Source organism: Mesoplodon mirus (genome assembly GCF_964341445.2).
Source record: "Mesoplodon mirus genome assembly, chromosome: 4".
Lineage (NCBI taxonomy): Eukaryota > Metazoa > Chordata > Mammalia > Artiodactyla > Ziphiidae > Mesoplodon > Mesoplodon mirus.
The window spans coordinates 138,833,475-138,855,964 of NC_138979.1; the positions used below are offsets into that span (position 1 = coordinate 138,833,475).

Genomic DNA, 22,490 nt, shown 5'->3' on the forward strand with positions numbered 1-22,490 from the left:
CACATTTAGTTTCCACAAAAATATATTTAATAAGCTTGTTATATAAAATCAAACATTTAACATTTTCAACATTTTATCAATAATTCAGATTCACTGATATCTAACTGGGAGTGCTTTATATTTTGGAAGATTACCTAAACTAAAAATTTATTTACATATTTACAACACATGTAAATATAACTGAAGAGCTATTTCAACAAGTTTTGAAATTCACAGAATTCTAGAGATTTATAGGCTAGATGTGCCATAAATTTGCCTGCAATCAAACGTACTGTGCTAATTATGAACAATGTCTTAATAACTATTAAACCAAAGGAAAAAAACCTGGGAGAGAAATACTGGGTTTTAAAGTTCTGTGACAAACTCTTAGAAGATAAAAGTTATGTAGAATCAATTTAATGACCAAGATTTCTTAATGAATCCCTGATTGTCATTTTTGGCAGTTCAACCCAGTCTGTTGGGATGGCAACGTGCTATGCTGTTGAAAAGCCTCCACTGTCTCATCAGCACCATGTTACTAAATGCCATAAGAGCCCTGGTCCAAAGTAAGGAAGTACTGTAATGTTAGCAGCTCTTGAGTGCTGTGCACACTTTTCCCACACAGGCTAAGGCCTTATACCTAAATTTATTCCTGAAACATTACAGACTCTTCACCCTTTCATAGCAAAAAATACTTTCTCAACATGTTTTAAAAGGGTTCTTTACATTCGGGGGTGGGGGGGGAAGGTGACTCCATACATTACATATAAAAACTTATCACAATAAAGGTCCCAAATCCCGTTTTATGTTTTGCACTATACAATGGTAATATTTAAACCATCCAATTCCAGACAATATTCCACACTAAAGCAGTAAACATATTTTTTAAAATACTGCATAGGTTATCTCTCTCGTTCTCTGTTTTTTGAAGAAAGGTACTGCTACTGTGAGAGTTTACCAACTCATCATTTCCTATTTTATATCTGGTTAAATGACATTTCTTGTTGCATTTGTCTCCATCAAGAATATTCAAAGCAGTTTCCAAATATACAGCATTTAGAAGTGTTTGCCATGTTGGCTCTTAAAATGATAAACTCATTTTATTTCTCAATAAAAGAATATTTTTCATAACAAAATACATGTAAAATTAGAATTTTATGATTTCCAAAAAAGTAAGCTGCCTTTATTAACCAAAGTACTTGTTTGCAGTTTTTTTTAATCTGTGAAAATATTTTAAAGCCCTTATAAAACTTAAATTTTATTTTTTAAAAATTAACTTAAAAATTCTTGCCATGTTGCTGGGCATACCACTGCTGTCTCTGCTTGCGATTTTCCAACTCCGTGAGAAGAGCCTGTCTGTAGGCTTCATACATTTTAACAATCTGTTCCAGTTCTTTCATGAAAAGCAACTTTAGCATTCCCTGGTATGTATCCAGGTCAGCCAGCTGGAAGAGTTCCCACTTCAGAATGTGGTCATATCTGTTTTAAAACACAATCAGACATATGTTCACAACATATTCATAAATATGTATTTGTAACAATAAACTGTTCTATTTTTATAAATTTCAATTTTATTATAACTAAATAAACCATAAATTTCAATTTAAAATAACCGAGTTATTAACTGCTAGTTAAATACACTATTTTTTAGGGAGAGGAGAAAACTACTAATATTACTTCATTTCAATCTAAGTTAAAAAATACCCATTTCCATTCATCTTATGTATCAGTTATTCTAATATTAATGCTAGATAATAATGAAGATTTCAAACCACTGTGGTTCTATAATTTCTAAAGAATATATTCCATGCTATTCATAAGTTCATCCAAAGTTAATTGTCAGGAAGGTAAGAATACTTTAGACCACATTGTACCTGCAATGAATAATACAGAAAAATAGGCAAGATCATCTGTGTCATTAGTGTTGATAAAGCTTTTTGAGGCATACTGTTTACTACAGCAAACAAGGAACTAAACAGGTAAAGGAAAAGGAACCATCATTTGTGGGCTGAATAATCCTGAGGTTGAGTATACAATATTACAAACAAACAACAAATAATACAGCAAAACTCAAGCAGAAAGGAAAGAATAAGCTGTTTTCAAAATGACCGAATAAATAGACTGTAGAAGACTGCACAATGTGGGGCCGAACTCACATAAATTTATATTTATATACAGTTCAGAAGGTTTTTAGTCCTTCTTCAATGGTAAGTAGATCACATACTGAGATGAAGTAGACAACAAACTACTAAAGCAGTAATTTACACTTTGAATTGAAAGGGACCTGAAGACAGCACTCTACTCCAATCTTCTCATTTTATAGATGAAACCTAAAGAGGCTATATACATATCTCTTACAAAACCGTTTAGTGATTAAAAGATCAGAAAGGCAGAGAACTATGGACTAAGGCACATCACAGTAATAGTTTTGAATGATAATACCTACTAAGGCTAGAGAAAAAACTTGAACAAGTTTTTATAGAGCAAGGCATATACCTATATTAAAGTTACACTTCTCAAATCATATTGCACAACAGACATAATAGGAAGAACTTTAATTGTAAATTCTAGTAAATTTATTCTTAATAATCATTTATAACATTTCCTACCCATTTTCTTTGTTGGGTAATTCATTTACCATCTTATTCCAAGGGAATCACGTAATATTTTTTTAAAAAGGGAAAGAGTAAACAAATACAGAGCAGCCAGTATGAGCTACAGACTGTGCTTGGTATGTTGACATTCATTTCTGTACAACCTGGTTATGTGTTCCAGGAATACCAAAAGCACAGCACAGTACACAAAAATCACAAGGTAAACGTATTTTGTTGGATCCCTAATTTACTTACTGAGCACTGCAAATTTACTAAAAGATACACTTGGCAGAAAGCTTTATATTCTCTTTAGTGGGAAACTCCAACTATTTGCCAACATATATTGGAGAAATACTACAAGAAATACTCAATGAGCCTCCATGAAGAAACAATTGCAAGGTGTTTCCTAGAACCTATGCCATTCATGTACCTTAAGATTTTACTTATTTGTTTGAAACAAATTCATAACTCCTAACAAAAAACCTTAATCTTCCCAAGTCTGAATTCCATTGCTAAGGGGCATTTCAGCAATGTCTACTGATTCAAGATACTTAAATTTATGCCAGGTGAACTGTAAGAACATTAAAGCTCATTTATCATCTGGGTACATTCTAGCAAGGAAAAGAAGGGAGAAGAATATGGTAATATTGGTAAATATCAAACTTGTTTGTATCACATGAATATCATTCTGTATAAGCATTCAAGTTTTTTTTGAAAAGGAAAAAGAAAAAAGCTTCAGACAATTTTCTGACTTCCCAATCACAGCATTTAGCATCAAGAATAGGATTTTGTGTAGAAGCAAGAAAATCAGAATATTTAGTGAAAATACTTTGGGAGGAAGAAAAAGTACTCTAAGGAAAACCACAGATGAGAAAAGTATGCAGTGTGTCAATTTCCATTCCAAATCCTTGCCCCTGCTGTTTCTATATATAGTGACTTCCCTTCTGCCTATGCCCGCCATTTACTTTTCTTAAGAAAAGTATGTAATTCCCATTCTTTTCTTCTTAAGGAGCCAAATAATCTGCTTCAGTTTAACTTTTTAGCCACTATACTCTAAATATACAGGTATATAATTCAGAAAATAGGCTGTTTACTCCAGTATCCTTTTCTCATAGCATCTCTCTTGCTATATTTTTCCTACAGCAGTATTCTATTCAAACAGTACTTATAAATAACCCATATAAGCAAACAGCAATTGCTGTAATGCTACCAAAAGACCTTGTTCACACTCCAGTGGATGCTGCCTTCAGGAGCCAAAAGTACTGCTATTCCAGCCCCGGGTATTGTAATGTAGCCCAAGTTCCCTGTGCCTGTCTTATGTAACAGTATGCCCATTCTTCCTTTCCTCCTACACCCGGAAGTGAGTCAGCAGTGATACTGCAGGATCACAGACACAGGGATAAAATAGAGTCTGTGCCACAATGCTGTTGGGGACTGGTGTTGGGGGGTGGGGCGGGCATGAGGAATAATGGAAAGTAAACATGTTCCTGATGGTCTTTTTCCCGTTAAAGATTAAATCTTTTAATTTTATCCTATAGTTCAGCTTGCTTACAGGTGCATGATACATTACAGACTTTTGACAGCAAACTTAGAAACACACCTTTACTAAAATTAATAAATAAAAATTTAGAACATTATCTGTTCTAAGTCAGTTCTGGAAGTATATGCAAAAATTATTTTGGTAAGTTACTGCTAGAGATAGAAATAAAGCATTTTAGAAAGCTAGATAATGTCAATTGTTGGTTAAACAAAAGGAAGAAATAAGCTAATTTTTTGGAAAAGTAATTGATTCTCTATTATCTAATTCATGGATAACAACTCAGCTTCTGTTGATAGAACAATATTAACCATTTCCAATCCTCTTTAGAGACAAAAATTTAGTATCAACTAAAAGGTAGACCTAGACCTCTTGTTTTAAGCAGTAAAGAAGTACTTGTTTTCTTTTCTCACTGGCCCATTCTGGGAGGAGTTCTGATCTATTTGAAAAAAACTTAAGTTGCTAGTTTCCTAAAGTTCTATAGTTAGCTCACAGAGCCAGAGTTGAAAGGGACTATAATCCTTAGGAGTCTATTTCTTTTCATCAGAAGCAAAGAATTCCATTTAAGTACCATCTTTTTCCCCCAAGAAGGAAAGCTTTTTATGTTATTTCTTTCTAACAACGGCTATAGAGTAGAAATAACATAAAGAAGAAAGAATAACCCTACTCAATCTTATCAACTCCCAGAAATACCAAAGGTTAACAGGCACATGTTCTTCCAGACTTAAGGAAATATAAATACATGCACATATTACATATGACTTAGGATCAGCATATGAACAAAGGCCACAGACAGCAGTAGATCAAGTGGTATCAAGAGTGAAAGAAGAGAGGGAAAAAGGGAAGAAAAGTCCATCTGCTATCATTCCTCATCCTATTCCTACAGTATATGGATATTATCAGATCAAGAGGTTTCTGTAGGTTAGCTAAGACACCAAGCCATGCTTAATTTTATGGATGAATGTCTACGTAATTTCAAATAAACTAAAACCAAACTTCTGACAAGCACTGTTTATACTCTGTAGAATAATACCTATAATTAAAACCTTTTTAAAAATTACACTGACAAGGCTTAAATTTGACTTAGGAAAAAAAAAACTGACGATTTTAGACTACAACCCTCATAATATCATCTTGTCTCTCTGCATCAGGCCACACAGATCAACAGCCATGAACTTATAGACTGAAAAGATCAGAGGGAATGTAAGGGAATGTTATGTTGGCCAAGAATTAACAAATAGTTCATAGTAAATGACCAGTAACTTTATGAGATTTAATTATTTTATTCTAACTTCATTGTACAATCATCTTAAACTTTCTAAAAACTCTTATTTGGGCTATCTTATACTGATAGTTTTGGTTTTTGAAATACGAATGGAATATTAAGAGTAAGGCTGCAAAATGTCACCTTATATAATTGTTAACAGTACTGTACATGAAATTATTATGTGTAAAATACCTAGCAAAGTACCAGGAATTTAATAGATACTCAGTAAATGATAATTATTATTAAATAAGTAGTAGTAATGACAAAAGTTAAGAGTATGAACTTTGAAGTTAGAGAGAAAGGTTTGAAATCTACCACTTAATATTTGTGTGATCTTAGCAAAGACAGAGTTTTTTTCAGCTGTAAAATAGGTTTTGGGAAGATTATATGAGATAATATATGTAAAAGTTTAGCACAGTATGGTACAGGAAGCACTGGATTATCAATAACTATTTACTTTCAGACATCCCCTCTTCTGAAATCATAGCACTTTGTATATACCACTGTCACTGATCCTTACCACACTGGATTATTGATCTGAGTACCTACTTGTTTTCCCAGAAGAGAGCAGCTCTTTGAGGCAAATATTTCATTTATTCATGACTATATTCCAAGAACAGTGCCTACTATGGCACCCAACAAATATCCTCAATGAGCCTAGCAAACTCATAGCCATCTTTAAAAACTAGTGCATGTATTTTCCTTTTTGGTGCAGCTTTCCTTGCTCACTCATAATAATAAGAAACCATTGTTAAGGGCTTACTCAAGTCAGCCACTGTGCCATTTGATTTAAAATGCATGATCAGGGACTTCCCTGGTGGTCAAGTGGCTGGGACTCCATGCTCCCAATGCAGGGGGCCCAGGTTCAATCCCTGGTCAGAGAACTAGATCCCGCATGCATGCTGCAACTAAGAGTCTGCATGCCACAACTAAGACCCGGTGCAGCCAAAAATAAAAAAATATTTTTAAAAAAAGCATGATCACTTTTAAGCCTCACCACACCAAGTAAAGTAGGTAAGATTATTATCCCCTGTATTTCAGTAGAGGAAAAACACTTAGAACTAAGTTCAATAACTTGCCCAAGGTCATTCGGTAAGTAGGTGATGGAGACAGAAATCACGCTTTCCTTCCAGACAGTTTCCTTCCTGAGTGATCTTAACCACTATTCTATACCTTTACCCACAATAGTAACAGTAACCATTTACTAAGCTCTCTCAATGTGCAAGACACTGTGATACATATTTCAGATGCATTATTTTATTGAATACTCAATAACCTTAAGAGAAGGTACTATTACTATCTCCAATTTACAGAAAACAAAACTAAGTTAAGCACCCTTCCCAGGGTAACAAAGCTAAAGTATCAGTGAACACAGATCATCTCCTCCCAGAATTTGAGCCACCACACATACTATTTCCTCAACACCCTTGTGTCCCACTTTGATTCACCTATGTACCTAGGACTTACCTGGTTCCTTCCTTTTATCACAAGGTATTGCATCACTTACTTACAAGTTATTCTACCCCTATGAGAATGTAAGCTTTTTATTGCATCCCTGTAATGGCCTAGGTCTGCACACAATAGACAGGGAAGATTCTATAAATATTTGTAAAACTTCTATTTCTTATCAATGACTTTTCAACTTCATAAGCTGTGATATCCCTTCTTTAAATAATAATGGGCTTTTAAATAATATTAAAAAAAAAAATGGTGCTGTGTGTTTTAAGCAGCCCAGAGACTCCATTCAGGCTTCTACTTACCACTCAACAAAAATTTGTGCTGTAAATTCACTTACTTCACAGGGGCTCGAGCATAAACCTGAAGCCAATCAGGAATTTCTGCAGTATGATAAGGATTTGCAGGTACCAGAAGGGACTGATTTCTTTCAGTTTGCTGTGGCTGGTATGTGACAGGAGGAGGTTGATCATACCGAGGTACACTAAGAAGAAACAATCAATGTTCATTAGGATAAAGGCCCTAAATAAAACATGAAATATAAGAATAATACTTAAGCATTTTTCAATGTGCCTCTTGCCCAAACTCTACCACCTAAAAAACATAAGGATCTGGCTTTTTTTAAAACCATACTATAGGGGAAGTAAAATGCACCTTCTCTTGGAAACTTGTAGGTCATTGGTGATGGATATAAAACAAAGCTAAATCTTTACATATTTTTAATAGATTTCATCTGACTGATATTTATTCTTTTCAAGGGCAACTTTAAAGAAGGCTATTAAAAAAGTCAGAGCTAAGTTATAATCTTTATACAGAGGCTTAAAACTAGAATCAAATTTTAGTAATAACTAGTAATTAGCTATAAATTTATACTGGAAAAGTTGATAATTTTTCTCAAAATAAGAATGGATATTTTCTTTCTCCTTTAGGCTGAAAAGGGGGTTTGGAACAGGTACTACAGTAGGAGTGAGTACTGTGCTTGAAATACCCACATAACTATACTATTTCCTTTCCACTTTTACCACCTTAAGAGAGCATATGGGAGTTAGGGTTGATTAGAACCTGTTTTTAGAACCTGTTTTAAGTCAGAGACTTAAAAAAAAAAAAAAAAAAGACCATGCTTTTAATCAGTTCTAACAGCCTGTAAGTTGTGGGGGGAAGGAAAGAACAGCAAGGTGGGGTAAGGGCTCTTAATGGGAAGATGCTAAGGAAAGCACTGACCCACTTGAAGGTTAAAGACTGAATTCCGGGAGACCATAATGGCCTATTCCAGACTTGGAGACAAAACTGGAAGATCCTGCCTCCAAACATAAAGGTTTATGTGTGTATCAGGAAAGATCATTCCAATACTAAACCAGGACTAAAGTAACTGTTGGATTAGACTGTAGTTAACAATTTAAAGATCAATGTGCAAATGGCACTGAATTTTATCTTCAACTCTTCTTTCATAAGTAGGTGCAAAGTGAAATATTCCTTGATAGCACAACTGGGAGGTGGGAAAGAACTGAGGCTTCGAAGTCAAGATACACCCTGGGGGGAGTGCAGGTTAACCTCAGTTCGGCCAATTACAAGTTGCATAAATGTAAGCCAAACTGCTTCACTTCTGTAAACCTTAGCCTTTTGATTTGTAAAACCAGAATAAATTCATACCAAAAATGACTCTTCTAAGGATTAAATGACCTAATATATGTCAAGAGTTCTATATAAGGATTAGCATAATACAGACAACCAAATAGATGCTAATACTACCTATCTGAGCTTAAGGTGTTTATTCTCTCCTGCTTAAAGTCTACAGAGTTGCTGAGAAAAGAAAATTAACTAATTGTGAAAATGCTTTGTAAACTATAAAATTCTATAATAATATTCAATATAAAATTAATGATGATAAACAGAAAACTAAGCTCAATATACTCTCAAATCTGGTTATATGGACCAGAAAGCCTCTGAGATCCAGTGACAGTAAACTGTAACCACATTTTGTGGGGGGTTTTAGGGTTTTTTTTTTTTTTTGCATTTCTATCATTTATTCATTCAACAAAACATCTACCTGTGTGTCTGTCTGTGTTTGGTGCCAGGGACACAGCAGGAATACGTGGAACTCATCCCTGCCCTTGGGTAAGGGTTGTGATCAGGTGGGAAGGATGCTACAAATTACCCCTATGTCACAGGCCTGCAAATTGAAGCCAGGGAGAGCAGCAGCTTGCCTGAGATGGTAAGGAGAGCAGGCAAAGGGGCCAGAGCCCGACACAGGCAGAGAGGCTGACTTGGTTCTTTTGAAGGGATGACAACCTCACTTGCTCAATAAACACTGAGTGCCACTAAATGAAATCACTGGAAAAAACCTGCTTTTCAAACTTGAATTAAAAATCCAAATATGTACAATGATTAAAACAACACAATAATGACAAAGCTTAGTTTTCTGGGTGATAATATTAAAATGTAGGGACTTCACTGGTGGTGCAGCGGTTAAGAGTCCGCCTGCCAATGCAGGGGACATGGATTCGAGCCCTGGTCCAGGAAGATCCTACATGCCATGAAGCAACTAAGCCTGTGCGCCACAACTACTGAGCCCGCGCGCCTAAAGCCCGTGCTCCACAACAAGAGAAGCCACCACAATGAGAAGCCTGCACAGTGCAATGAAGAGTAGCCCCCGCTCACTACAAATAGAGAAAGCCCATGCACAGCAACAAAGACCCAATGTAGCCAAAAATAAATAAAATAGATAATTTTCATTTTCTTGCATGGCAACAGTTAAAAAACATAAAATATCTGTAAACTGAATAAAATCAGCAAAACATTATAATTCAAAATATATTCTGACACATTAGAAGGTAGATGTGTATTTTTTATAGAAATTTAAATGTAAAAAGGCAGATATTCTATTTATTTACTTTAATTTCTGGGTATCTTTAACAAAAGCATTCTGGCATATTAAAGCAGAATCTGATCATAAGAATATTGATCCTGTTTTTGAGGTTTGTATAAAAAAGTTATTTTTTAATTATTAAAGTCATTCATTACTAAATATAAGTCCAGAGGAAAAAATCTCATAAGCTGTGAAAAATAAAGTTTTCAAATCAAACTTCAGGACATCTTTCTCTTTGATGAAAATATGAGTTCAAAATCTAACATTAGACAATCCCAAAATAAAGAGTTAAGATAAAATTGATAGTCTACCTCGGAGCACAGGGATGTCTATATTGAGCCTTTTTATTTGTGTGATCTACATAATAGGTTCCAAATTCTGATGACTCAACTCGCTCCCATCCTGGAGGAAGTCCTTCTCGCTCAAGAGGATGGCTCCAATGAGTTGTATTTGTGTTGTGATCTATGTAATATTTCCTCCCTCTCATTGTCCAGTCCACAGACCAGCCAGGAGGAAGGGGTAAATCTTCAGAACCATGGTTAGTTAAATTTCCTAAAGATGTAGCAGCAACTCTCCCAATACCTGAGAAGAAAGAGAAAAAGAGAAGAAATAGAACAATTATTCATAGCTAAAAAATATGCCATATGAAAAACACTTACAAAATTAACTATCCCAATTGTACTCTTCCTGTTAAAAAAAATCACGATTTTACTGTTGCAAATAAAATTTTTCATAAAACTAGCCAGTGTTACTATTATTTAATTACAAAAGAAGAGAGAAACTAGGCTCCCTCTTTGAAATCAGGCTTTTTGGTTGATGCTTCCATCACCAGGCCATACGAATATTTAACTACTAACAAAGCTAATAAGTAAATATTATATGTATACTGCTAAAGAAAAAGTGAGGAAAAGAAAACTTCACTTCATTCAAGATTTAAGATTTGACATTTCATCTAAAACAGCAAAAATGAACTTGTAAAACTATTCCCAGTTTGTAATTTCTTTCTTTTTTTTTTTTTTTTTTTTTTGCGGTACGCGGGCCTCTCACTATTGTGGCCTCTTCCGTTGCGGAGCACAGGCTCCGGACGCACAGGCCCAGCGGCCATGGCTCACGGGCCCAGCCGCTCCCCGGCACGTGGGGTCCTCCCAGACCGGGGCACGAACCCGCGTCCCCTGCATCAGCAGGTGGACTCTCAACCACTGCACCACCAGGGAAGCCCCAGTTTGTAACTTCTTAAAAGTAACCTGGCTGTACCATAGAACTATTAAGTTTACCAAGATAACACAGTATAAGGTCAACATACAAATATCAATTTAATATCTCTATACTAACAACAATTAAAAATAAATTATACCACTTAGCTCCCCAAAATTAAATATTTACACATCAATCTAACAAAAAAATTATGAGATCTGTATGCTGACAACTACAAAACAATGACGAAAGAAATGAAATGGGTGTGGTCAAGATGGTGGAGTAAGAAGACCCTGAGCTTGCTTCTTCCCTTGGGCACACCAAAATTACAACTATTTACAGAGGAACTATTGATGAGAAAGACTAGAAACCAGCAGAAGAGATCTTCTACAACTAAAAATACAAAGAAGGAACCACAACAAGACTGATAGGAAAGGTGGAAATGCAGTATAGTCAAGAACCTTACCCCCATGTGGGCGACCCACAAACAGGAGGATAATTACAACTGTAGAGGTTCTCCCCAAGAAGCAAGGGGGCCCAAGTCCCACACTGGGCTCCCCAGCCCAGGGGTCCTACACCAGGAAGGACCTTGTCCAGGAAGACAAGTCCCCAGAACTGTTGTCTTTGTAGGCCAGCAGGGCTCACTTTCAGGAGAGCTGGAGGGCTGTGAGAAATAAAGACTCCACTCTTAAAGGGTGCACACAAAACCCACACACTCTGGGACCCAGGGCAGAAGCAGTAATTTTAAAGAAGCTTGGGTCAGACCCACCTGCTAATCTTGGAGAGCCTCCCAGAGAAGCAGGAGGAAACTGGAGCTGACCCTGGGGACACAGACACTTGTGGCAGACATTTTGGGAGCTTCTTCTACCACCACAAAGACACTGGTGCTGGCAAGCACTATTTTGGAATTCTCCCTCTAACTTATTAGCACCAGAACCTGGCCTTGCCCACCAGCCTATGGGCACCAGTATTGGGACACAACAGGTCAAGCCAAGCAATTAGCCCAGCTGGGACACAGCCCCACTCACCAGCAGGCCATCTGCCTTAAAACCCCCTGTGACCACAGCCACTCCAGGATATGCCCCTGTTCACCAGAGGGCCTAGAACCAAGACCCACACACCAATGCACCAGCACTAGTCCTGGAATCCCCAGGACCCTGCAGCCAGATACCTCAGAACCTGGCTCCAACCACGAGCGGGCAGAAACTGGCTTCAGAACCCCCTGGGACCTGAACCCGCCCACCAGCAAGCTGACAAACAACTCTAGGACCCCCAGTGCCCTGTAGTCAGAGACCCCAGGACCTAGCTCCGCTCACCAGTGAGTTGACACTAGTCCCAGAACCTGGTTTCACCAACTGGTCAGTAGGCACCAGCCCCTGGATCCCCTGAGCCCCGGCCCCACCTGCCGGCGGGCAGACATCAGCCCTAGGACCACCATAGCCCTGAAGCCTGGCTTGTCAGGACCCAACCCACCCACTAGCAGGATGGCACCAGCCACAGGACCCCCTGGGCCCTGGCACCATCCACCAGCAGGCCAAAACCAGATCTGGGACACCTTAAGCCAATTTAGGCAGCCAACCTGGGATCCAGTCCCAGGACCACCAACCAGTGGTCCAACACAAGCTCCGGGACTGCCAGGACCATGCCGACAGCTGTATCAGGAACCAGCCCCACCCATCTGCGGGCCAATACCAGCTCCAGGACCGCACAGGGCCCTATAGCCAGGGACCCTGGGACATGACTCTGCCCAACAGAAAACCAAGTATAAAGCTATTAGGAAGGTTGAAAGACAAAAGTAATAAAATCATCTATATCCACAATAAGAAGTTAAGGGATACACAAACCAAAAACAAGTAAAACATGACAAAACCGGTAAATGTGGGGGGGAGGGGTAAAAATGCAGGGTTGTTAAAATGCATTTGAACTTAAGAGATCACCAACTTAACCATATATATACACACACATATATATGGCTATATATAAACCTCATGGTAACCACAAACCAAAAGTCTATAATAAATACACAAAAAAGAAAAACCATGATAAAAAACCATGATAAACTTGAAATTCACATTTAGAGGAAACACAAAGACCTCTCTGTAAAACCTCTCTGTCCAGGAACTAAACCTTGCAAGTTATTGATAAGGGATCCATGACGTCCACAAAGTCCCAAATAGGTTCATCAGCTTTACCAATGCCATGTGAAACCATGATTCCTAACCTTTTTAGTTAGTTTCAATGACAAACAGTTTATTTAGTTTCAATGACAAACCACCTGCCCACTTTCTGAAGCTGCCATGTGCACTAAATTTTTTTCAAACTATTATTTGGATAATTCTATAAAAGTATTGAGAGATGAATGTACTGTACAAAAAGGCTGGAAACCACCAATCTAAAACATAAAATATTATCAGTAATAAAATAAGTCTAGCAGACTTAAAAAAAAAAAGCTATATCAAGCTCTAACACACCAGACCTCCACTCTTAAGTTCAGTTAGAAAGCTGAAACTTCAATAACCAAACATGCCAAATCTGGAAAAAGCATACAAGAGCATATGATACCTTACAAAAAACATGAGCACTAACAATTATGAATGTCTACTCTGTCCCTGGCCCTTTCCATATGTACTATTTCATACTCAATCAGCGCTATGAGGTAGTGGTATCATCATTACCAATTTACAGATGAGGAAACAAAGGTTCAAGTAAGTTATTTTACCAAAGGCCCCACAGATGACATAAGGTCAAATGACAAATTTATTACCAACCATGTAATCTTACCCCAAAATATCAACTGTACTTCTTCAAAGAAAATATGACTGCCACTAATAAAAGAAAATGCAATCTATAATTCGGAACTTGTTTCTGAGCTACAAGGGAAAAAATAGTTTTCCATAATTTCAATTATTAGTCCCAGAAAAGAATGAGTGGCATTCATAATCTTCAAAATAACTTTCATTTGCAGGAATTAATGGCACAAGCACCTTCCACTTACATAAAATAAACTAGAACATTAATAAGCTACATACATGATTTCCCAAAGACACAGATAAAGTATTACTTTGTCTCTCCACCAAGCTTTCACTAGATATGCCTCCAAAGAACTTACTGTCATACAAAAGTGGCAGATATCTACAAGATCTGCCCTTAGAGACAAGCTCAAAAATTCTGGTTTCCTAATGTTGAAGTGGCTACAGAGAATAAAATAGAATATGGAACTCTAATGAAGGTTACAAGCTCCAGGGTAATACTAAACATTACAGCCCATGTTATAATCAAGATGCTGATAAAAAGATATAAGGATTAAACTAAGCCAACTGCCTTTTTCCCTCCTCTCCAAAATAACTACAAATAAAGTTGTGCTCCTAAGGGATTATTAACACTTCCTCAAAAGAAGATTCTGGTTAACTAATACTTATGCATTTCCTGGAGTAAACACAACTCCAGTATTTTTTTTTTTTTTTTTTGGTAAGGCCTGGAACTTTTAAATTTGATCTTTATTACTTGATTTCTTCAGCTGTCTTTAAAAATAAAAGTTAAAAGTTTGTTGCTTAAAATTGCATAGAACTAAATTATTTAGGCGCAGAACAAAGGAATTCAATCTGCCTTTAGTATTCCAACTAAAGACTTCCTGTTAACAGCAGAATTCCTTCCTCTGGCACATACAGTAACTGCCTGTAGGCCAAAATGTTAAAGGTCAAATTTCACAGCTAAATGTAGAACATGCTAGGCCGTAAAACCCTTTAAGATATTATACAACTTGTTTTTTTGTGCTTCTGCTAAATACAGTAACATGAAATTAACCCCTGAGATAAGGCGTTTCCTAAAAGTCTAAGTAATAACTAATTGGCAGGAATTACTACTGTCAAGTCATTACAAAACTATTTTCTTTCATACCTTTTTTATGATTACATTAGTAACAGCAATCAAAATTTAAACCTTGTGAAAATAAATCTGTCTATAGCACATCCTTACTCTCCCACAAACTTACTTTCTCCTTTCCATTCATTCAAATTCCCTGAACTCTCTCCAGCATAAATCTGGAAAATAAAAGAAGTTTCAAGTCTTTTCAAGATGAATTCAAGAAACTTTCAGCTATTGTCTTATATTCAGATTGTGTTTCTTCTGGAAAAGACAGCTGTTAGGCTTTTCTGTTTGGTTAATAATTGGTTGTTAATCCTTCCCTGCCACTTAAGAGACCCCTGCAAAGAAGTTCCATTTTTTTCTGAAAGGTAAAACATTAATCTTATTGCCCTGATACAAATTAATGTTAAGTGAAATTTCTCAAGCATGTATCACTGTCGTAATAAGTGCAAATCTTTTTTTAAATGACATTCTTTAACTTGAAAAAGTATCCAATTAACTTGTATTTTATTTATTTCTAAAATATGATTGGGAAAAGCTGTTTTAAAGTCTGTCATTAAAATTACAAAAACTATATCAAATTGCATAAAAAGGGTCCTAAGAGAGGATCAGTAGAAATTTAGTTTTTACAGTATTTCCTCAAAGATATTTTGCAAATCAGAATTTTAAAATAAGATTTTTAACTTGGTATCATTAATTCTTCATACTTCAGGCATAAAAGTGTCATGAGCTATCAGTGATGTTTGCAACATAAATATACATGGGAAATGTAAGTACGAAGAACAGCAATATGTATTAATGAGAAACAGATTGTTATAAGCTATTATTCTCGCTACCCCTTGGCTACCATAAATGTCTTAAGACTCCAGACTTGAAATCTGTGGATCCATTCACTTATTCAACCATTTATTTTTAGAGCACCTCTTATACAGTCAGGTGCTTCGCTAGTCCTATCTGACTCTTCTCTTTCCCTCATCCCTCAATACCCAATAGTGGCCAAGGCCCATCAATGCAGATGTGTCTCACTTCGCCCCTTTCCAAATGTCCCCAGCCTAGGTCAAATCCTCATTAACATTTAAAATATTAACCATAAGACATGCACCAAATGGAAAACTATGGAGCTTTGAAACTACATAAAAATAGTGTTTAACATTAAGAAATTCATTAAAGTAAAAAAGCAAGGATATGAAACTGTACAGAGTATAATCACGACAATGTTAAAAAAAATGTCATGGAAAAAGATGAAGGAAATAACTAAATACAAAGAATCTCTGGCATAATGAGTGCTTTACCTTTACTTTTCTGCATTTTGCAGATTTCCTATAATAAGCAGGTATTACTCTAAAAAATATATATAAATGAATTTTATTTTTAAAACATACTATTTTGATTGGATAACAAATCATTTCTGAGGTTTAAAACTACACGATATCAGAAATAGCCAAAATAAACACTGAAGTATGCAACTGTCTAATCCTTTAACCTAGAATTTCTTTAAAAACAAAAAAGGCACTCACCTATTTTCATTACAGTATTTCTATATGCCTAGAAAACCTCTCCTCTTCAATATCCCAGTGAGACTTGAATGTCAGCTTTCACAAAATAAGCTGCTCTTGCCAACTGTTCCATACTATTCTTCAATTTTCAAACCTTCAGTGATTTACTTTCTCCCAAAACCATAATTAAGTCTCATTTTTCCTCCAAAAGCATCATAGACTTGCACTACCACTGGTACCTGAGGTTCTCTTTTCTCTAGCAATCTATCCTGAGTACAGCTAGTAAACTAATCTTTGAACACTGCTTTCATAAAATGAAAATCGTGTCCTTTTGAAATCTGCACGTGCTTCTGCTTGACTCGAGTTTAAATCCTACAGCCTGTTGTTGCATCACTAATCTCCACTCCATCTTACAACTTATTTCTTCAAACTAGACAGAATTACAGTTACTTAGATTTACATGTCTGCTGTTTTCACTGATTATTTCACCTAAAATGTCCTTCCTATATCCCGTATCAATCTACAGTCCAAGCGCAAAGAAAAATAGTTCAGGTCCCACCTCTTCCACGGACCATTCTCTAAGTATTCTAGCCTACCCTGATCTCTCTCTCTTCTGGCTCCCTATCGCACTCAGTCAGTACCACATAGTATAACAACTAACTGTCTGTCATCATTTTTCATATATTGGTTTTGTTCTCCCAAATAAGGTACCAGAAGTCAGATACCAAAAGGGAAAATGATAGACACATAAATGATTAATACTAAGCGAATGAAATGTTTTCTACACTCAAAACGCTCATACACCAAACTGTTTTTAAGTCACTTTATTTGAAGTTTCATGGGCTAAAAAAGTAAATGTCTCATGTATTTTTTATTTTTATCCTGCCAAAATTTAAAGCCTACAACTTACTAGGAAAAAAGACAATCAGATTAAAAAGTTTAATTTTCAGCTTGCTTCAGCTTACCTAGTGTAATCTAGTACTTTAGGAATAAAGTAGAACTGTGCATTTCTCCTATCTCTTCTGCTCCCTGTCCGGAAAATTATCCCAAAGTCAGGAAATACAGAGAGCAGATTTTTGAAAATTATATGGCAAATATTTTTGCTCATTGCAAAAAGCACAACAATAAAAAGACACACTTAACACACAATCATTTGACAATAAGTCTTTTTAAACTAGGGAAATAATTCTTTAACTACAAAATCAGTTCTGTTAAAAAAATAACAGGGCAAGTGCTAGCTAAGTAATGATGCAGTTGCCCGTGGTATCACCTACCATGAGCAATTCTTATTTGCCTTTCCTTTCCCAGGTTTAAGTCCAGTTTCTCTGAATTCCTAACTGTCCCATTCTACCAAATCTAAACATAGATTCAACCCAACTACAGACATTAAAATCTCTACGTTTTCAAGGTTCATACTGTTAACAGTCTAGATAGCCTTCAGATACGTATCAAGTTTTTATAAAATAAGTTAATTAGGTGAGTTAATGGACACAAAATTCTTTCCCTCAATGTAGGTTAATAATTATTTGCAAGCAGGCTTAGCAAGACTGGCAAAATGGAGTAGTAGTTCTCTAGGAGTATCTGTTAGCGTCCCAAGAAAATCTAGAAAAAGAACATCTTTTTAATGAAGTGTTAATAAACCTAAATACAAACTAATTTTAAGTTACCTGAAGCATGCCTCCCCTGATTCTGTGGCATTCTTTGGAAGAGATCATGGTTGTATTCATAATATCTATAGTCTTCATGTGCTCGATCTCCAAGTGGGCGCCTCCTCTGACCATCAAAATAATTATCTGAATAATAATATCGGGAACCAGAGTCTCCATTTTCAACAGCAAAATTAACTTCTGTTAAAAATGACTGAGAAGAGCCATATTCCCTAGGGACATCTGCTAGACTCCTGGCAAGGTAAGAAGGTGCAGATAATCTGTTGCTTTCTCTTCTCATTATTTCATGAGGTGTTCTTTGAATTGGAGTTCTAAGGAAACTATGGTTTCTTGAAACTATTCCATCTCCAGAAGCTGCAAAGGCATTAGAGCATGAATCTGGAAGACAGATATCAGTTCGTCTTGGAATTGTTGGACCATGCCGGATAAATGAAGGCATAAGATCTATAATAGAACAAAGAGTAAAATGACCAGTAAGTAATACACTTTTCAAAAGTTGTTCATTTATATCTATCACCCCAAAATGAAAATCTCCAATGGACTTAAGAAAGCACAATTTAAAATTTGGACTTAAGAAAACACAATTTAAAATTTTAGGAAAGTATTTGGGTTTGTTTGTTTGTTTATTTATTTATTTATGGCTGCGTTGGGTCTTCATTGCTGCGTGCAGGCTTTCTCTAGTTGCGGCGAGCAGGGGCTACTCTTGGTTGCAGTGCGCGGGCTTCTCATTGCAGTGGCTTCTCATTGCAGAACACGGGCTCTAGGCGCGTGGGCTTCAGTAGTTGTGGCACGCGGGCTTCAGTAGTTGTGGCACGCGGGCTCTAGAGCGCAGGCTCAGTGGTTGTGGTGCACAGGCTTAGTTGCTCTGAGGCACGTGGGATCTTCCCGGACCAGGGCTCGAACCCGTGTCCCCTGCATTGGCAGGCGGATTCTTAACCACTGCACCACCAGGGAAGTCCCTGGGTATTTTAAAATTGAGGCTGATTGATGTCTTCCCACTCAAATGAATTTATAACTTGTACAAACATGTTATATGTAAGCTCTGCCAGAATCGGGCGTATTCTGCATACTACCATACATAATATGATTAAACATCAATAAGCTTAACTATGAAATACACATTAATGAAACACTCATGAATAAACGTGTAAATGATCTAACAAATGGATGCAGAGTTACCAGAATAACTTGACATTACAGTTTGTTTTGCTGATTTTACTTCATTTTCAAAATTCCCCAAGCCCTTCTTCAAGCAAACACAATTTAAAAAATAAAACAGAACATAATGCTATTCCCAAACATGTAAAGGTGAATTCCTCTAAAAAGATTTTAATATTATTAACCTGGCCTTCCTACTCTTGGAATTATGTAGCAATAGTACAGTAATCAAAACATGGAAAAATCAAAAATTTAGCTATGAAAATTAAAAAATAAAAAAGATCTCATTTCTGGGACTACCCTGGTGGTCCAGTGGTTAAGACTCCGCCTTCCAATGCAGGGGGCACGGGTTCCATCCCTGGTCGGGGAACTAAGGTCCCACATGCCGCAGGGTGAGGCCAAAAATCTTAAAAAAAAAAAAAAAAAAAAAAAGAATCTCATTTCGAAGAGACACACAAATGTTGAATCAGTTAAAAAAAAACGCGAAGTTTAAAACTATGGCTCCTTTAAGAACAATTATAACTCAAAACAGAAGATAACAGAAGAACAGTGGCTTTAAGGATACAGTACTTTTGAACACAGAACTTAAATAGCTTAGGTATTCCTGGTTAGAAAGCAAATACCTTTATAGCAAGAAAAAAACTGGATTTGGAGACTGTTTTATTAGTTCATTAAGTAAACAGTATCAGAGAGCACTCATATTAATATGCAACAGAAGCTAACTAAGCTAACTAGACAAAAATAAGTATCCAAATAAACAAGGCTCAACATTTGATGAAACTAAAAAAGTACTATATCAAAATTATTTGCTTAAAGGTGTGGCAAATATATTTCATGATTTCAAGTAATGTTCAATAAACTTTATTTGCAGCAAACTGCAAGCTATTTTAGCCAAAATCCTGAGAATGTGTAACCGAGAATCAAAATGTTAAAAGACTTAAAAATCAACTTTCAGGTTACTGATGTACCCATCTGATCTCTTCCGTTCTGTAAGAAAGCACTGCAAATACAAGGATAAATTTGGAAAGTTGATGATGTGGTTGTAATGGAAAAAAACATGCTCTCCACACCTTTCTGTGTGATCTTGGGCAAATATTACTAGGAACCTCTATGAAAAGCTTTCCCAATTACAATATGAGGTAATGCTTAAGTCACAAAGTCACCAGCTTCCAAGAAGGAAACTTACACAAAGGGCCCAGCAGTATGAGCACCAAAAAATTAGCTCCTTAGCTCACAAATGTTCTGAACACACAAGCAAGAATTAAAAATTCAAAAGATTCCGCCGGAAAATCAGAGTCAAATACTTAAATTGAAAATTAGAAAAGTGCCAGTGTTCGGGGGGAAAAAATGCACTCTATTAAATTTTTTTTAAAAAACAGAAAAAAAACTTTTTCGTAATGTACCCTGAAATATGATAGAATTTATTTTGAGTACTTTCTTTTTGGGGTCTCTAGAGTGCTTTATTTGAAGCAACTCTCACGACGAACACAGCCAAACATGTAATTTTGGCTCCTCCACCCTGATATCTACTATTGATGAGGCTTTGGGTAGTGGCTACAATAGCGACGGTCAGCTTTCACCTCCCTACGTCTGCATCCAACAGCTGACGGGCTAAGGAATTCTACCCAAGCGTTCGCACAGCTTCCAGCACGGGCGAGTGACACCCTCAATGTTTACAAACAGAAGGCAAATCTCGACGTAACGAGAAGAGAAAAACGTGTGCCCCAGTGTAATCACTTTGATTCCTATAAAATGAGGGGATCAGCAATTTAAGTGTTTCCTAAAGAAGCTCTTTCTTCCCGTAATCAAAACCAACGACACTGCCACAAGGGGACCGGGAAGTCTGTGGTTATTTGGGGGGAGGGGGGCGGAGGTGGACTAATCTAAGTTTCTTATTCTTTATTAGCTTTCAAACAACGAACACCACTCCAGGCATAATAAAATTAAAAAACAAAAACAAAAAACAAAACAAAAACCAATATTCCACAGAGACCAAAAAGGAATGCGAAGCCGCGGGGAGCGGCGTCCGGCACCCCGCCCGGGTCCCCGCAGCCTGTGGCCGCCCCGGCCAGGTGTGGGCGCGGCGCCCGACACTCACTCCGCAGCAGAGGCGACGTCTCCTTCTTCACGTACTTCCCCTGCACCTCGGCCGGCTTGGACACTTCGTTTTTGGTTTTTTTTCGGGACAGCATCCTTGTCCACGAGGCCCCAGGCCACACCAAGCAGCCGCCCTAGGGCTCCGCGCCGGGCGCCGGGCGTCCCCGCCGCCACCTCCGCCGGCGCCGCCGCCTCCTTCCCTCCCGAGCCGCCGCCGCCGCCGCCGCCTCTCCGCAGCCCGGGGTCACCCACAGGGACTGCCGCATGTTCGGGGCGCTAAGCGCGCCGGCCACCGCTCAATCTCTTGTCCGCTCCTTCCCGGAAGTCTCCCCGCTCCGCGACGCTGCCCGAGAACTCAGAGAAGAGAGGCCAGGGACGCCCGCGCTGGGCCATGGTCCGCTGCGGGCCGCCTAATAGCCGCTACGGCTGCTGCCGCCGCCGCCGCCGCCTACGTCCCGTAAACTTTCCCCGCGGCCGCTGGGAATTCTGGGAAACTCGACGCAGCGCGAGCGCCGCCGCCCCTCCCCCACACCAAGGTCCGGGGCGCGGCTCGGGCTGACGGGCGCCTGCCGAGCTCCTAGCTAACGGGCTGGCCCCGCCGCCTGCAGGAGGGGTAGTGGCTGCCCTCACTCCCCCTCGGCGAGAAGCAGGTCCCGCGGACACGAAGGACGAAACCCGCCAGACCGAGGGCGGGAGGCCGTGGCACGCTCCTGCAGAGGAGCCTCCTCTACCCGCAGATTTTTCTCTCAGGATCTCGAGGGAGCCCGTGACGCCCCCAAGATGCGTTCCCGTCCCCGGCCACGAAAGAGGACGTCCCTCTTGGAGTTTTTTGGGCTGGTAAATTCAAGTCCGTGATAGCACAGAACGCCAGTAGAGTTGAAGGAACACCACCACGCTTAGGCTAGTGCCGCACCAAAAAAAAATCTAGATCCCTCTTTTTGTTGAAAACATTAGTCTGGCCAATACTAATTAAACAGTATGAATCTGTAGTCTCCCAAGTGCCGGGGAGTGTGCGTCTTTCTGATAAAGGAAAAAACGGAGGAAGGGGCCAAAATGGAGTTTCTACCATCTCTGATGTAAGATAAATTTGATTATTAGCATAATTTATTTAATCACCACTATCATTATTATACGAACTAACCACATATTTCCTCTTGGAGTTGTCATGGAAAAAAATCAATAAATAATCACAATAGGCATAGAAAAGAGTTTTATTTGTGCCAAACTGGGAAGTATAAGCTCAGAAGACAGCTTCTCAGATAACTCTAAGGAAGTGCTGGGGGAAGCATAGTCTTCCGCGTAGGTTTGTGTCTAGT

The 22,490-nt window shown here is 38.0% G+C and overlaps 1 protein-coding gene across 2 annotated transcripts; it reads right to left on the reverse strand.

Annotated features, from left to right (window-relative positions):
* Positions 1 to 4: 4 nt before the first annotated feature.
* On the reverse strand, positions 5 to 22,163 carry SAV1 (salvador family WW domain containing protein 1). Of its 2 annotated transcripts, XM_082618635.1 has the most exons (5): positions 21,176 to 21,942; positions 17,920 to 18,363; positions 10,010 to 10,280; positions 7,173 to 7,316; positions 5 to 1,458 (listed from the first exon to the last, which is right to left on the reverse strand). In XM_082618635.1, the coding sequence occupies exons 1-5, from the start codon at positions 21,267 to 21,269 to the stop codon at positions 1,257 to 1,259; spliced, it is 1,155 nt and encodes a 384-aa protein (XP_082474761.1). In that variant the 5' UTR covers positions 21,270 to 21,942; the 3' UTR covers positions 5 to 1,256. The 2 variants fall into 2 exon arrangements, with proteins under 2 accessions (XP_082474761.1, XP_082474762.1); XM_082618636.1 differs by lacking the exons at positions 5 to 1,458; positions 10,010 to 10,280 and having other exon boundaries at positions 21,176 to 22,163.
* Between the last annotated feature and the right edge of the window lie 327 nt (positions 22,164 to 22,490).

Excerpts from the sequence above, each read along its gene's own strand:
- SAV1 (XM_082618635.1), bottom strand. The coding sequence starts at position 21,269 with ATGCTGTCCCGAAAAAAAACCAAAAACGAAGTGTCCAAGCCGGCCGAG. Across the intron at positions 18,364-21,175 it reads GACGTCGCCTCTGCTGCGGA|ATCTTATGCCTTCATTTATC; the intron begins GTGAGTGTCGGG and ends GTTCTATTATAG. Across the intron at positions 1,459-7,172 it reads TATGCTCGAGCCCCTGTGAA|ATATGACCACATTCTGAAGT; the intron begins GTAAGTGAATTT and ends GTTTTAAAACAG.